Below are 15,427 nucleotides of genomic sequence, written 5' to 3' on the forward strand. Positions count from 1 at the left end.
GAAAATTGGCACAAGTTCTCATCTCTATCCATAATAAGTAATGCATGATGACACAGGTTTTCCCCTCCATCGATACATTGTACTGCAGAATATCTCAGTTGTCCCTTCCATCGTTACATTGATCTGCAGAAGTCGCAGGTTTTCCCCTCCATTTCTACATTGTACTGCAGAATATCTCCGGTTCTCCCCCTCCTTTTCTACATTATACTTCAGAATATCTAAGTTTGTCCCTTCCATCGTAACATTGACCTGCAGAATATCCCATGTTGCCCCCTCCATCTCTACATTGTACTGCAGAATATCACAGTTTGTCCTCCCATCTCTATATTGACCTGCAGAATTTCCCAGGTTCTTCCCTCCATCTCTACCTTGACGTGGAGAATATCTTAAGTTGTACCCGCTTTCTCTACATTGACCTGCAGAATATCCCATTTTGTCTCTTTCATCTCTTTATTGTACTTCAGAGTATCTCAGGTTGTCCCCTTTATCTTAACATTGTACTGCAGAATATCCCAGGTTGCACCCCCTCCCCCCCCCCCATCTCTACAATGACCTGCAGATTATCCCAGTTTGTCTCCTCCACCTCTACACTGACCTGCAGAATATCTTAGGTTGTTCTGTCTATCGCTACATTATACTGCAGAATGAGACAAGTTGTCCCTTCCATCTCTACATTGACCTGCAGAATATTATAGGGCTTCCCGTCCATCTCTACATGTACTGCAGGCTGACACAGGTTGACCCTTCCATCTTTACATTGACCTGTAGAGTATCCCAGGTTATCGCCTCCATCTCTTCATTGTACTGCAGAATGACACAGCGTGGCACTTAATCTCTGTATGGTACTCCAGAATAACACAAGTTCTCCACACCATTTTTACAAAATAATGCAGAATGACATAGTTCTGTCCCTCAACCTCTTTATTATACTGCAGAATATGCAGAATAGTATTGCAGATGTATAATGTTGTCACCTCCACCTATGCATTGTAGTGCAGTATGACACAGGCGGTCCCCTCCATCTCTACATAGTATTGCAGCATAGCACAGGTTTTTGCTCCATCTACCCATAATATTGCACAATTTTTAAGGTTGTCCGTTTCATCTTTTCATAATACATGTATAGCAGAATTGCTTATATTCTTTCCTCTATATTTATACGGAGCTGCAGAATATAAATTATAAGGTGTTCTTCTCTATCTCTTTGTTGTATTGCAGATTGGCCCCTGCAGTTCTATGAATGACACAAGTTCTCCCCTCCAACTCTAAATGGACCTACAGAAGTTTCTCTTTTCAGCGTCTTCATTACATTGTACTGCAGAATGACACAAGTTGTCCAGTCCATCTCTGCATTCACTACATTGTACTGCAGAATAACACATGGTCTCCACTCCATCTCAACATTGTACTGCAGAATGACACAAGGTGTCATCTCCATATCAACATTGTACTGCAGAATGACACAAGGTGTCAACTCCATCTCAACATTGTACTGCAGAATGACACAAGGTGTCATCTCCATATCAACATTGTACTGCAGAATGACACAAGGTGTCACTCCATATCAACATTGTACTGCAGAATGACACAAGGTGTCCACTCCATCTCAACATTGTACTGCAGAATGACACAAGGTGTCCACTCCATCTCAACATTGTACTGCAGAATGACACAAGGTGTCAACTCCATCTCAACATTGTACTGCAGAATGACACAAGGTGTCATCTCCATATCAACATTGTACTGCAGAATGACACAAGGTGTCAACTCCATCTCAACATTGTACTGCAGAATGACACAAGGTGTCATCTCCATATCAACATTGTACTGCAGAATGACACAAGGTGTCATCTCCATATCAACATTGTACTGCAGAATGACACAAGGTGTCCACTCCATCTCAACATTGTACTGCAGAATGACACAAGGTGTCAACTTCATCTCAACATTGTACTGCAGAATGACACAAGGTGTCATCTCCATATCAACATTGTACTGCAGAATGACACAAGGTGTCAACTCCATCTCAACATTGTACTGCAGAATGACACAAGGTGTCCACTCCATATCAACATTGTACTGCAGAATGACACAAGGAGTCATCTCCATATCAACATTGTACTGCAGAATGACACAAGGTGTCACTCCATCTCAACATTGTACTGCAGAATGACACAAGGTGTCATCTCCATATCAACATTGTTCTGCAGAATGACACAAGGTGTCCACTCCATCTCAACATTGTACTGCAGAATGACACAAGGTGTCATCTCCATATCAACATTGTACTGCAGAATGACACAAGGTGTCCACTCCATCTCAACATTGTACTGCAGAATGACACAAGGTGTCCACTCCTTCTCAACATTGTACTGCAGAATAACACATGGTCTCCACTCCATCTCAACATTGTACTGCAGAATGACACAAGGTGTCCACTCCATCTCAACATTGTACTGCAGAATGACACAAGGTGTCCACTCCATCTCAACATTGTACTGCAGAATGACACAAGGTGTCCACTCCATCTCAACATTGTACTGCAGAATGACACAAGGTGTCACTCCATATCAACATTGTACTGCAGAATGACACAAGGTGTCCACTCCATCTCAACGAAGTACTGCAGAATGACACAAGGTGTCCACTCCATATCAACAAAGTACTGCAGAATGACACAAGGTGTCCACTCCATCTCAACGAAGTACTGCAGAATGACACAGGGTATCCACTCCATATCAACATTGTACTGCAGAATGACAAAAGGCTAGATACCACTATATGTCAATATGGAAAACTTTGAAAATCTTCTCTTCAGTTTTATGTATTTGAATTTTTATGCCCCCTTTTGAAAAAAGTGGGGTATATTGTTTTGCACATGTCGGTCGGTCGGTCGGTCGGTCTGTCTGTCTGTCGGTCGGTCGGTCGGTCGGTCGGAATACCAAATGGTTTCCGATCAATAACTTGAGAACGCTTTGACCGAGGGACCTCATACTTGGTATGTGTATTGGTCATCACCAGCAGATGAACCCTATTGATTTTGAGGTCAGTGGGTCAAAGGTCAAGGTCAGTGTGACCTTTACATGAAAAACGGTTTCCGATCAATAACTTGAGAACGCTTTGACCCAGGAACCTCATACTTGGTAGGTGTATTGGTCATGACCAGCAGATGAACCCTATTGATTTTGAGGTCAGTGGGTCAAAGGTCAAGGTCAGTGTGACCTTAACATGAAAAACGGTTTCCGATCAATAACTTGAGAACGCTTTGACCCAGGGACCTCATACTAGGTAGGCTTATTGGTCATGACCAGCAGATGAACCCTATTGATTTTGAGGTCAGTGGGTCAAAGGTCAAGGTCAGTGTGACCTTTACATGAAAAACGGTTTCCGATCAATAACTTGAGAACGCTTTGACCCAGGAACCTCATACTTGGTAGGTGTATTGGTCATGACCAGCAGATGAACCCTATTGATTTTGAGGTCAAAGGTCAAGGTCAGTGTGACCTTAACATGAAAAACGGTTTCCGATCAATAACTTGAGAACGCTTTGACCCAGGGACCTCATACTAGGTAGGCTTATTGGTCATGACCAGCAGATGAACCCTATTGATTTTGAGGTCAGTGGGTCAAAGGTCAAGGTCAGTGTGACTGTAAGCTGAAAAAAGGTTTTCTGATTGTCCATATTTTATTTTCTTATATAGTAGACAGTAGAAATTTATATGTCACTAAATGCATGAGTTGAAGTATCAGTTTTCAGTGAACATCTAGTTTAATTATGCCCCCCTTCGAAGCAGAGGGGTTATATAATTGCTTTGCACATGTCGGTCGGTCTGTTGGAAGACCAAAGCTTGTCCGAGTGATAACTCAACAATTCCCGGACCTATGGTCATCAAACTTGACATGAAGATTAGGTATGACCAGTAGATGACCTGCCTCATATGCATCCAATGACAAATCAGCTGTCATTTCAGTCCATGCATATTTCATTCAATTGTCCAAATATTTCTGGCAACTTGGCGCTCAGGGGGCATAATGTTTGACAAACATCTCTTGTTCAACTTCAATCTTCATGACTTTATTCACAGTAACAGTGTGCTCTTTTGTGTCAACATATATAGCTTATGCTGTCACTAGGATTTTCAATGACATAACAATCCACAGCTAGTGTCACCATTTTATTATCTTCATCTCGATAGGTTACAATGTGTTGAGACGTATAACGTTGCGTGCGGTGAAAAACTACAAATAAACAAAACAACTTGTGACTAGATCGTACACCATCATATATACAAGAACATATTAAAACCATTATGCAGCAGTAAGATTCATCTTTAATATCAAACAGTGTGATTCCAAACACAGAATGACATAATCATGTGACCGATCTGGGTTGACACTGTTTGCAACATTAATAAATTGGAGCTGAAATCCATACCCATTATAAGTACGAAGAAATATCAAATTATCTGTACTCTAATCTCAAGCACATTATTACGCACATTATTACGGTGTCCAATACTTTGAAACGATTTAAAATACTTATTTTATCGATTTAAAACGAAGTTACTGATAAAACATCGTCCTACATAACATGTACTTGGCGACCTTAGGAAACTCCAAACATTCCATTCTAAAAACAATGAAGTGACGTCACTAAGAAACTCCACTCGTCTATTTTTAGAATGGCGGGAACAGCATGCAGAAATTCTGAATGATAACATTACCTTCCTACTAAATTACGGTTTAAAACTTTAGCAGATGCATGACAACCAAATCATAATCTACCATATAGCAAAGTATCTGTACTTACAGAGTGTGCGGGACCATACAAAATGCCAAAATGTTGGAGCTCAATCACAGCGCATCCATTCTAAGGGGAAACAACGAGACACAAACAAACGACGTACAAGTCCGAATGTCTCCGAAAATTAAGGAACAACAACTCTCCAACCTCCTCAAGAACTCGAGATAAGCATGAAAGAGTTGCCTCCCTTAAGCCACTATCGAATCGATATAGATTCCAAAATTGCTTACAGATTGAAAGGAAGGATAAACTGAAATCGGTCCAGAACACTCCCCGTCTTATATCAAAGGATATAACCACAAGACTTAAACCATTTTCTTAAGCATCTTTCCAAGTAAGTCTTGGAATACACAGGTTTACTGTAATTATTCAAACTTATACCATGACTACATAAAAAATGGCATACTTAAGAATAAATACAGTCAAATGCAATATCTGAAGAGATATTAACACATTGTATCAAAGACTAATATTTTTATGATTAAAAGACTGACTTAATATCTCAAAGTTCATACAAGCATAGTTGCTGTCTCGAGTCGCTGAAAGTTTCTCTCGAGCATGTGTTAACATATGCCTTTCTTAATGCCGTTTCACATAAGTCTCATTAGAAAGGCCCTCATTGCAGGTCTTTCCGGATTGGACACCAGTTCGGAGAGCAAAATGTTTTGGATGATTTTCCTTTGAGGAGATACTCATTAGGCACACAGAGAATTACCCGAAGGCATCTGCACATATTAACACTGATATTGCGCGAACGTTGCATAAAGACTTTAGTGTAGCAAATCATTAACATAGCAGAAAATTAAAAATTTTCATGTAAGGTATGTTTTCTAATTTCGCAAGAAGATATTTATGCAGAAAGCAAAATAAATTTGATTGTGCATAAAGGCTTCTGAGCGGGAACTTATGTTTAAGTTCTGACTTTGAAAGGAACAACTTCAAAATACTTTCAAGAATAAAACATATTTTACACAAAATCTTTATGCCTCAGTTAAATAAGATTTCTGAAACATTCTTCTGTTGTTGCTGCTTTCTACGACGACACAAGCAAAACAACTTCTTTAATTGGTCTCACATAAAGGCATTGCTTTCCATTCTTCATAACCCTGATTTGCAGCTTTCTAACAAGTCCGTCGTCACTAGGAAATGCCTTTGTCACAAGACCCATAGGCCATTCATTGCGCGCACAATCTCGATCGCGTAATAGAACTACATCATCAGCTTTGATGTTTTCACAAGGCGACGCCCACTTCTTCCTCGTCTGTAGAGATGACAGAAAATCACCCTTCCAACGTTTCCAGAAAATATTTGCCAGAAACTGCACTGTCTTCCACTGAGAGTGGTACATATCTTTCACACCTATGTCGCGGAAACTGCAAACTATCTCGGGAGATTTCTGTGTAAGTAGCATTCCCGGTGATAGGACAAATGGTTCTTCAACATCTGTAGAAACTGGGACAAGAGGCCTGGAGTTCATGATAGCGGTAACCTCTGCCATTAAGGTTGAGAGAACTTCATGAGTAAGTTTTCCTTGTTTGAAGTCTAGTAGCATTGCATCTAGAATGTGACGAGCAATCCCGATCATTCTTTCCCAAACGCCACCAAAATGGGAGGCATAAGGCGGATTGAAACGCCAAATTATTTCATTGTCTTGTAAGTAGGTCTGAAATTGGTCATCTTCTACACAGACCGTTTTCATACCAAGCTCGGAGGCTGCTCCTATAAAATTTGTGCCACGATCCGACCGAAATTCTGACACTTTTCCGCGAATTGCAATAAATCTGCGCATTGCATTTATGAAACAGGACGTAGACATCTCCTCTAGTAGCTCAATATGGACAGCTCTACTATACAAACATGTGAAAAGCACAGCCCAGCGTTTTGAATTTGCACTACCTCCTCTGGTACGTCTTGTCACCACGGTCCAAGGGCCAAACACATCCACTCCAACGTGTGTGAAGGGCGGTGAGGAAGTAAGACGATCTTGTGGCAAATCGGCCATTTTCTGTTCAGCGGTCTTTCCACGAAGCTTTCGGCAAGTTACACAGTGATGTAAAACACTGCCAATTAAACGCTTGCCACCGATTATCCACAAACCTGCATTGCGGACAGCACCTTCCGTGAGGTGTCGGCCCTGGTGTTGGACCCTTTCATGATGATGTCGAACTAACAGTGTTGCTACATGACCTTTTGGGACGATCAAAGGGTTAACAACTTTAATTCCCTGGCTTTTCCGTAGCTTTCGAAGGCGGCCACCGACTCTGAGTATCCCATTTTCATCTAAATAAGGGGATAAGGAAATTATTGCGCTTTTCTTGGGAATGGGCTTGCCGGCCTTCAATGCACAAATTTCTTCAGCATAATGCCGTTTCTGGAGTTCAGACAGTATAAATTGCTCTGCATCTATTCGAACAGCAGGAGAGGATCTCTTCTCACACACATGCCATCCAGAACACTTACAGTCATTGCGTTTTGAGAACGTCCTGGCAATATGAATGAGCAAGCTAAACGCTAACACCAATTTCTTCCAAGATGAGAAGCGCTCACAGGCTTTAGCAACTGGATCCATGGAACTCTTTACATTTGTCGCCTTTACTACAACTTCTGGGCGAACCTCTGAATCTTCCTCAGGACACTGAAGAGGAAACTCTTTCACATCTCTTTCTTTTTGTTCTCCAATAAGGTAATTCGGCCCACTATGCCATTTCTCTAGCACTGTATGGATATTCTCAGAAGATGCCCTAGTGGCTGAATCTGCAGGATTATATTCAGTAGAAATGTATTGCCACTGTTCAGGCTCAGAGAATTCATGGATTTGTGCAACCCTATTGCTCACATATGTATAGAATCTACGGGTCTTATTCCCGATATAGCCCAACACCACCATGCTATCTGTGAAGAACTGAAATGATGATGATGGAATGTCCAATTGATGCGATACAAATGATGCCACTTCTGTGGCCAAAACGGCTGCACATAATTCTAGTCTAGGTATTGTGTGTCCAGTTTTAGGAGCCAGCTTGGCTTTTCCCATGATAAAGCCCACTTGTGGTTGGTCACTGGATTCAACGACGACATAGGCAGCGGCCGCTATAGCACTCTCAGATGCATCGGAGTAGACGTGGATTTGATAGTCTTTGGCCAAGCTTAGAGAGTCTGGTATATACATGCGAGAAACCTTGTAGCCATTCAGCATCTCAAGATTTTTCTTCCACTGAACCCACTCTTTATGAAATGTTTCTGGCAAAGGGTCGTCCCAAGCACTTCCAACTGAACAAGCCTCACGAAGCAAGATTTTCCCACTAATTGTGAAAGGTGCAGCAAAACCAATAGGATCAAAAATACTATTCATGGTTGATAGAAGTCCTCGCCTCGTAAATGGTCTGTCAACACTTGGAGCAGTGAATGAGAACATATCTGAGTTGATGTCCCAGGTTAGCCCTAGACTCTGCTGCATAGGGAGTGTATCGCCTAGATCCATGTCTTTCAGGGTTGTGCTAAGCTCCACCTTAGGAAACTGGTTCATAATGTCAACATCATTTGAGACGATTTTGTGAAGATGGATTTGACCATTTTCTTGCAGAGCCTTTCTGGTCCGTTGCAACAAGCTAACGGCCTGTTCTCGTGTTGGCTTAGATGTCAATGCGTCATCCACATAGAAATCTTTGGCAACAAACTGTTGTATGTCCTTGTCGACAGACTCAACAGCCTTGCGCAATCCATAGGTGGCAACTGCAGGTGAAGGTTTGTTCCCGAAAACATGAACTTTCATGCGGAAAACAGTGAATGGCAGCTCGGGGTTGTTGTTTTGAAACCAAAAGAACCGCAGGAAGTCTCTGTGTTCGTTATTCACTAGGAAGCGATAGAACATTTGCTCTATGTCGGCAGATACTGCATACTTATCTCTGCGAAAACGGAGTAAAACACCAAGTAGATTGTTGGTCAAATTTGGTCCTGAGAGCAATAGATCATTAAGAGATTGACCCCTGAAGGCAACCGAGGAATCAAAAACACCTCTTATTTGATCCGGTTTCTTGGGATGGTACACCCCGAATAATGGCAGGTACCAGTTCTCTTTACCATCTTCATCCCGAGTCGGAGCCTTTTCTGCCGCACCATTGTCGAAGATTTTCTGCATGAACTGGACAAGCTGCTGGCATTTCTCTGGATTCTGTTCCAGGCTCTTCTTCAAGGATACTGCACGTTTAAACACTTGCTCCTTGTTGTCTGGAAGCATAGGTCTAGGCGACTTAAAGGGCAATGGTGCAGTCCACTGTCCAGATTTGTCCATTGCAAACTCGGAATTCATAATTCTGAGGAAACTTCTGTCTTCGGCGGACAGGCCAACTTTGTTGTCATCGGGTTGTCTCCTGAAGACCACATCATCTGAGAAATCTGGTTCCTTCACAGTCAGGTAAGATGGGCATGGTCTGAAGATGGTCTCTCGCCCGTCTTTGCAAATGCTCGTAAAGTATGTATTGACAGAGTCTGGCTGGTGTACTCTGCCAAGACACACTTCCCCAACGATAACCCAGCCTAAGGGAAGGCGTAAGGCAAATGGCGTATCTTTGGGCCCTATTATCTGGTCAATTACGTGGTGGACTTCCAGCAAGTCTCTGCCTATTAGCAGCTCGATACCGCAGTCAGGTTCTAGTGGCGGCATGAATGAGGCAATCTTCTTCAGATGTGCAAAGCTACGTGCAACTTCTGGTGTCGGGATTTCTGATGTATCTTGTGGAATGGCATCACATTCGATTAATGTGGGTAGTTCAAATCCAAATCTGGAACCCTTTGGAGCACCTTTAGATGACACTGTCAGGCCTGAAACACGTCTCCCCGCCATAACGCTACTACCTGAACACGAGGATAGTGTGTACTCTGTTGATTCACCGGAAACGTTTAGTTTGTTGCAGAGTTCAGGGCTTATCAATGAGCGATTGCTTTGATCATCTAGAATGGCGTATACACGTTCTGTATTTTCATGACCTTTGTAAGCTACGTCGACCAGAACGATTTTGCCACAGGATCTGCCCCTAAAGCCTTGGCCACACAGAGAAGTACATTTTGAAGAAACTGTCACTTTGCTTTGGTCAGATGCAGGTACAGCCGAGTTTCGCACATTAAATTCAGTTCTATCTCGATGCATAGCAGTAAGATGATTTTTCTTCATGCATATTTCACAGGTGACAGAAACTGGACAGTTTGTGGAAGCATGATCACTTGAAGAAATACACCTGTAACATATACCTTTTTCTTTCAGCAATTTTCGCCTTTCTTCCCAAGTCATGTTCGCAAAGGTTTTGCACTCTTTCAAACCGTGTCCAGATCTGTGAATGGGACATCGTGTGATCTGATCATTCTTCATCTTGTCGTCACTGATTTCACTGCCTATGTGGATGTCAGTTTTACGATTGACTACACGCGCGTTTATAGAAGAGCTCTGTCTCTGTTTAGGTTTGGGGCAAGCTTCGACCACTTGATGTTCCCACTGAAATGCTGGGTCATTACGGATCTTGCTATTGTCACGCACAAACTCTACAAATACAGAAAAAGGTGGAAATGTTACTTTGTGTTCCTTTTTGTACCTTGCAGCATGGGAGATCCACTTTTGTTGCATATTAAATGGCAGCTTGCACACAATTTCATTAACAGCAGAGGATGAGTCATAGGCAGCAAACTGTGTGGCAAATTGAGGGTCCTTTTTAACTGAAAATACTTCGAGCAAAAGATCACTCAGTTCATACAGACGTTTATTGTCTTTGTTAGTCAACTGGGGGAACTTTCTAATTCTCAATTTCAGGGAAGCTTCAACTTTCTCAGGGGATCCATAGCAGTTGTCTAACCTTTCCCAGATGAGTTCTAAGCCATGCTCTGGATTGGAAGCATTTGCTGAATGTATGCTCTCTGCCCATATCTGTGATTCTGAACCCAAGTTATTTACCAACAAGTCAATCTCTTCTGTTGGGGTAACTTTCAATTCTTTCATGACGCTTTTAAACGTAGTTTTCCACACACCGAATGATTGTGGTTTCTCGTTGAATTTTTTCAATCTTTGTGGCATAATGTCTTTTCGCAAAAGGAAACTTGTTAAAATGTCAGCATCGGAATTCCTTAAAACTGATTCTTGATGTACACGTACTCTTGCTTGCTCTTCTTCACAATGATTCTCTTTGAGGTATGTCTCTGAGTTATGACTCACATTATCGCATTCAAAGTGTCTATCTGGATCGCGAGAGGCATACACTGTAGGTTTACTCTGTGTGCCTGCTGCTCCAGCTCTAGGAATTTCTGGTAAATTATCTATATAGTTTTTTGACCTTTCACTTGCAGCTTCATACGTCAAGTCAAAGTCCGCATTTCTTGACACACCATCAGCTTCTTCTGCGTATGACGCTTCTATTTCTGCTACAGCAACATCACCCTCTACCTTCAGCACATTTAAGTCTGCACTAACTTCTTGCTTTACCCTCGATGCTCTGGCAACTGCTAACAGACGTTCTTCTTCAATTAGAGCCATCTTCTTCATCAGCTCGGCCTCTCTCTTAGCGTATTCTAAACGAATACGAGCTGTATCTGCGCGAGCACGAGAACTAGACGAAGATGACACATGAGACTCCTTGGAACCATGTGATGACTTTGATCTAATAGAAACAGCGGCTTTTGAAGTCCCTATAATGTCATTTATCTTTTGCACGGCTTCACTTACGCGATCTCCTATCAACTTCACCTGTTTGTCAATTTCTTCAAGCTCGGCTTTACTACTCTCGGTTATACTTCTCGACAAAAAGTCTGCAAACTCTGATGATACAGTTAAATATGTAGCATGAGCACTATGGAGTCTGTCCAACAACACTTTATTCGCCTCTGGGTTCTCCAGATCCACATTAGTCTCTTCCAATGTACTACAAAGTCGATCATAGGACGTTTGCACCTTTTTATAAAACTTTGAACGCGTTTCTTCGTAATGTTCTAAACCTTTATCTGTCATTGTTCGTTTTCTAGTTTCTTCATCTGCCATGATTCAACGTGATATGGTGGGTAACTATGTAGATGCTGGTCCAGCTGTCCATATGTTGTCCCTAGATGACTCTTTTTTCACTATGCTGTCACTAGGATTTTCAATGACATAACAATCCACAGCTAGTGTCACCATTTTATTATCTTCATCTCGATAGGTTACAATGTGTTGAGACGTATAACGTTGCGTGCGGTGAAAAACTACAAATAAACAAAACAACTTGTGACTAGATCGTACACCATCATATATACAAGAACATATTAAAACCATTATGCAGCAGTAAGATTCATCTTTAATATCAAACAGTGTGATTCCAAACACAGAATGACATAATCATGTGACCGATCTGGGTTGACACTGTTTGCAACATTAATAAATTGGAGCTGAAATCCATACCCATTATAAGTACGAAGAAATATCAAATTATCTGTACTCTAATCTCAAGCACATTATTACGCACATTATTACGGTGTCCAATACTTTGAAACGATTTAAAATACTTATTTTATCGATTTAAAACGAAGTTACTGATAAAACATCGTCCTACATAACATGTACTTGGCGACCTTAGGAAACTCCAAACATTCCATTCTAAAAACAATGAAGTGACGTCACTAAGAAACTCCACTCGTCTATTTTTAGAATGGCGGGAACAGCATGCAGAAATTCTGAATGATAACATTACCTTCCTACTAAATTACGGTTTAAAACTTTAGCAGATGCATGACAACCAAATCATAATCTACCATATAGCAAAGTATCTGTACTTACAGAGTGTGCGGGACCATACAAAATGCCAAAATGTTGGAGCTCAATCACAGCGCATCCATTCTAAGGGGAAACAACGAGACACAAACAAACGACGTACAAGTCCGAATGTCTCCGAAAATTAAGGAACAACAACTCTCCAACCTCCTCAAGAACTCGAGATAAGCATGAAAGAGTTGCCTCCCTTAAGCCACTATCGAATCGATATAGATTCCAAAATTGCTTACAGATTGAAAGGAAGGATAAACTGAAATCGGTCCAGAACATAGCTCCCAATTTAGATATTTTAAGAGTTATGACCCTTTGTTACCTTTTAAACAGATACATATTGGTATGTTTTTATAATTAAGCCCGTTTAAAAATACCTGAGGCGTCCAGTGAGTGTCCGATCAATCACTTTAGAATCCTGTGTCCACTCATGTGAGCGACATATCGATATATATTTGATATAACTTAAGAATTATTCCAACTAAGGGACCAGTTCATAAATTGCAGAACAATGCTTCAATATTTTCCACGTTTCATGATAAAACGTGAAGTTTAGTGTGTTTTATAAAACTTTACACTCTATTTGATATTGAAACCTTAAATTATAATAGCCCTGCTTATCATTTTGAAAGTTTTTATTTTAAATACCAACTCAATCATAACAACTCGGCCATCTCCGGCAAGCTTCGAGATAGATACTGGCCGAAGTGCTCCGATTGATACCAAGACGAATATTCTTCGAAATTCATGTATTAGGCCAATGCCTCTTATTTCTTCTGAAGAAACGTGTGTATATTTTTGATATAATTTAGTTTGTACCGGAGGATTAGCTTGGAAAAAACAACACCAGAATATCTATAATTCCGGGCTAAAACTATTAGAACAATATTATCAATCTTAATATCCTTCGAACATATGTATACCCAACATATTATCATTGAAATAATAACCATTTTTTGCTTATCTACATGCACGTATTTCTTCTAATTTTATTGCGCCGATACATTGTACTGCAGAATATCTCAGTTGTCCCTTCCGTTACATTGATCTGCAGAAGTCGCAGGTTTTCCCCTCCATTTCTACATTGTACTGCAGAATATCTCCGGTTCTCCCCCTCCTTTTCTACATTATACTTCAGAATATCTAAGTTTGTCCCTTCCATCGTAACATTGACCTGCAGAATATCCCATGTTGCCCCCTCCATCTCTACATTGTACTGCAGAATATCACAGTTTGTCCTCCCATCTCTATATTGACCTGCAGAATTTCCCAGGTTCTTCCCTCCATCTCTACCTTGACGTGGAGAATATCTTAAGTTGTACCCGCTTTCTCTACATTGACCTGCAGAATATCCCATTTTGTCTCTTTCATCTCTTTATTGTACTTCAGAGTATCTCAGGTTGTCCCCTTTATCTTAACATTGTACTGCAGAATATCCCAGGTTGCACCCCCTCCCCCCCCCCATCTCTACAATGACCTGCAGATTATCCCAGTTTGTCTCCTCCACCTCTACACTGACCTGCAGAATATCTTAGGTTGTTCTGTCTATCGCTACATTATACTGCAGAATGAGACAAGTTGTCCCTTCCATCTCTACATTGACCTGCAGAATATTATAGGGCTTCCCGTCCATCTCTACATGTACTGCAGGCTGACACAGGTTGACCCTTCCATCTTTACATTGACCTGTAGAGTATCCCAGGTTATCGCCTCCATCTCTTCATTGTACTGCAGAATGACACAGCGTGGCACTTAATCTCTGTATGGTACTCCAGAATAACACAAGTTCTCCACACCATTTTTACAAAATAATGCAGAATGACATAGTTCTGTCCCTCAACCTCTTTATTATACTGCAGAATATGCAGAATAGTATTGCAGATGTATAATGTTGTCACCTCCACCTATGCATTGTAGTGCAGTATGACACAGGCGGTCCCCTCCATCTCTACATAGTATTGCAGCATAGCACAGGTTTTTGCTCCATCTACCCATAATATTGCACAATTTTTAAGGTTGTCCGTTTCATCTTTTCATAATACATGTATAGCAGAATTGCTTATATTCTTTCCTCTATATTTATACGGAGCTGCAGAATATAAATTATAAGGTGTTCTTCTCTATCTCTTTGTTGTATTGCAGATTGGCCCCTGCAGTTCTATGAATGACACAAGTTCTCCCCTCCAACTCTAAATGGACCTACAGAAGTTTCTCATTTCATCGTCTTCATTACATTGTACTGCAGAATGACACAAGTTGTCCAGTCCATCTCTGCATTCACTACATTGTACTGCAGAATAACACATGGTCTCCACTCCATCTCAACATTGTACTACAGAATGACACAAGGTGTCAACTCCATCTCAACATTGTACTGCAGAATGACACAAGGTGTCCACTCCATATCAACATTGTACTGCAGAATGACACAAGGTGTCCACTCCATCTCAACATTGTACTGCAGAATGACACAAGGTGTCCACTCCATCTCAACATTGTACTGCAGAATGACACAAGGTGTCAACTCCATATTAACAAAGTACTGCAGAATGACACAAGGTGTCCACTCCATCTCAACATTGTACTGCAGAATGACACAAGGTGTCATCTCCATATCAACATTGTACTGCAGAATGACAAAAGGTGTCCACTCCATCTCAACATTGTACTGCAGAATGACACAAGGTGTCCACTCCATATCAACAAAGTACTGCAGAATGACAAAAGGTGTCCACTCCATCTCAACATTGTACTGCAGAATGACACAAGGTGTCAACTCCATATCAACATTGTACTGCAGAATGACACAAAGTGTCCACTCCATATCAACAAAGTACTGCAGAATGACG

The 15,427-nt window shown here is 41.2% G+C and overlaps 1 protein-coding gene across 2 annotated transcripts; it reads right to left on the reverse strand.

Moving 5' to 3' along the window:
- Positions 1-2,945: 2,945 nt before the first annotated feature.
- Positions 2,946-12,804, reverse strand: LOC128245315 (uncharacterized). 2 transcript variants are annotated; one of them, XR_008263122.1, is made up of 2 exons: positions 4,811-12,804; positions 2,946-4,239 (listed from the first exon to the last, which is right to left on the reverse strand). XR_008263122.1 is itself a non-coding variant. In XM_052963440.1 (2 exons), exon 2 carries the CDS (start codon positions 11,820-11,822, stop codon positions 5,838-5,840), a length of 5,985 nt encoding a protein of 1,994 aa, XP_052819400.1. In that variant the 5' UTR covers positions 11,823-12,022; positions 12,594-12,804; the 3' UTR covers positions 2,946-5,837. The 2 variants fall into 2 exon arrangements, 1 of the variants encoding a protein (XP_052819400.1); XM_052963440.1 differs by having other exon boundaries at positions 2,946-12,022; positions 12,594-12,804.
- Positions 12,805-15,427: the final 2,623 nt, after the last annotated feature.

Source organism: Mya arenaria, chromosome 9 (assembly GCF_026914265.1).
Source record: "Mya arenaria isolate MELC-2E11 chromosome 9, ASM2691426v1".
NCBI classification, from domain to species: Eukaryota; Metazoa; Mollusca; class Bivalvia; order Myida; family Myidae; genus Mya; species Mya arenaria.

What these genes read in the sequence shown, in the direction of transcription:
- LOC128245315 (XM_052963440.1), bottom strand. Translation starts at nt 11,822, where the DNA reads ATGGCAGATGAAGAAACTAGAAAACGAACAATGACAGATAAAGGTTTA.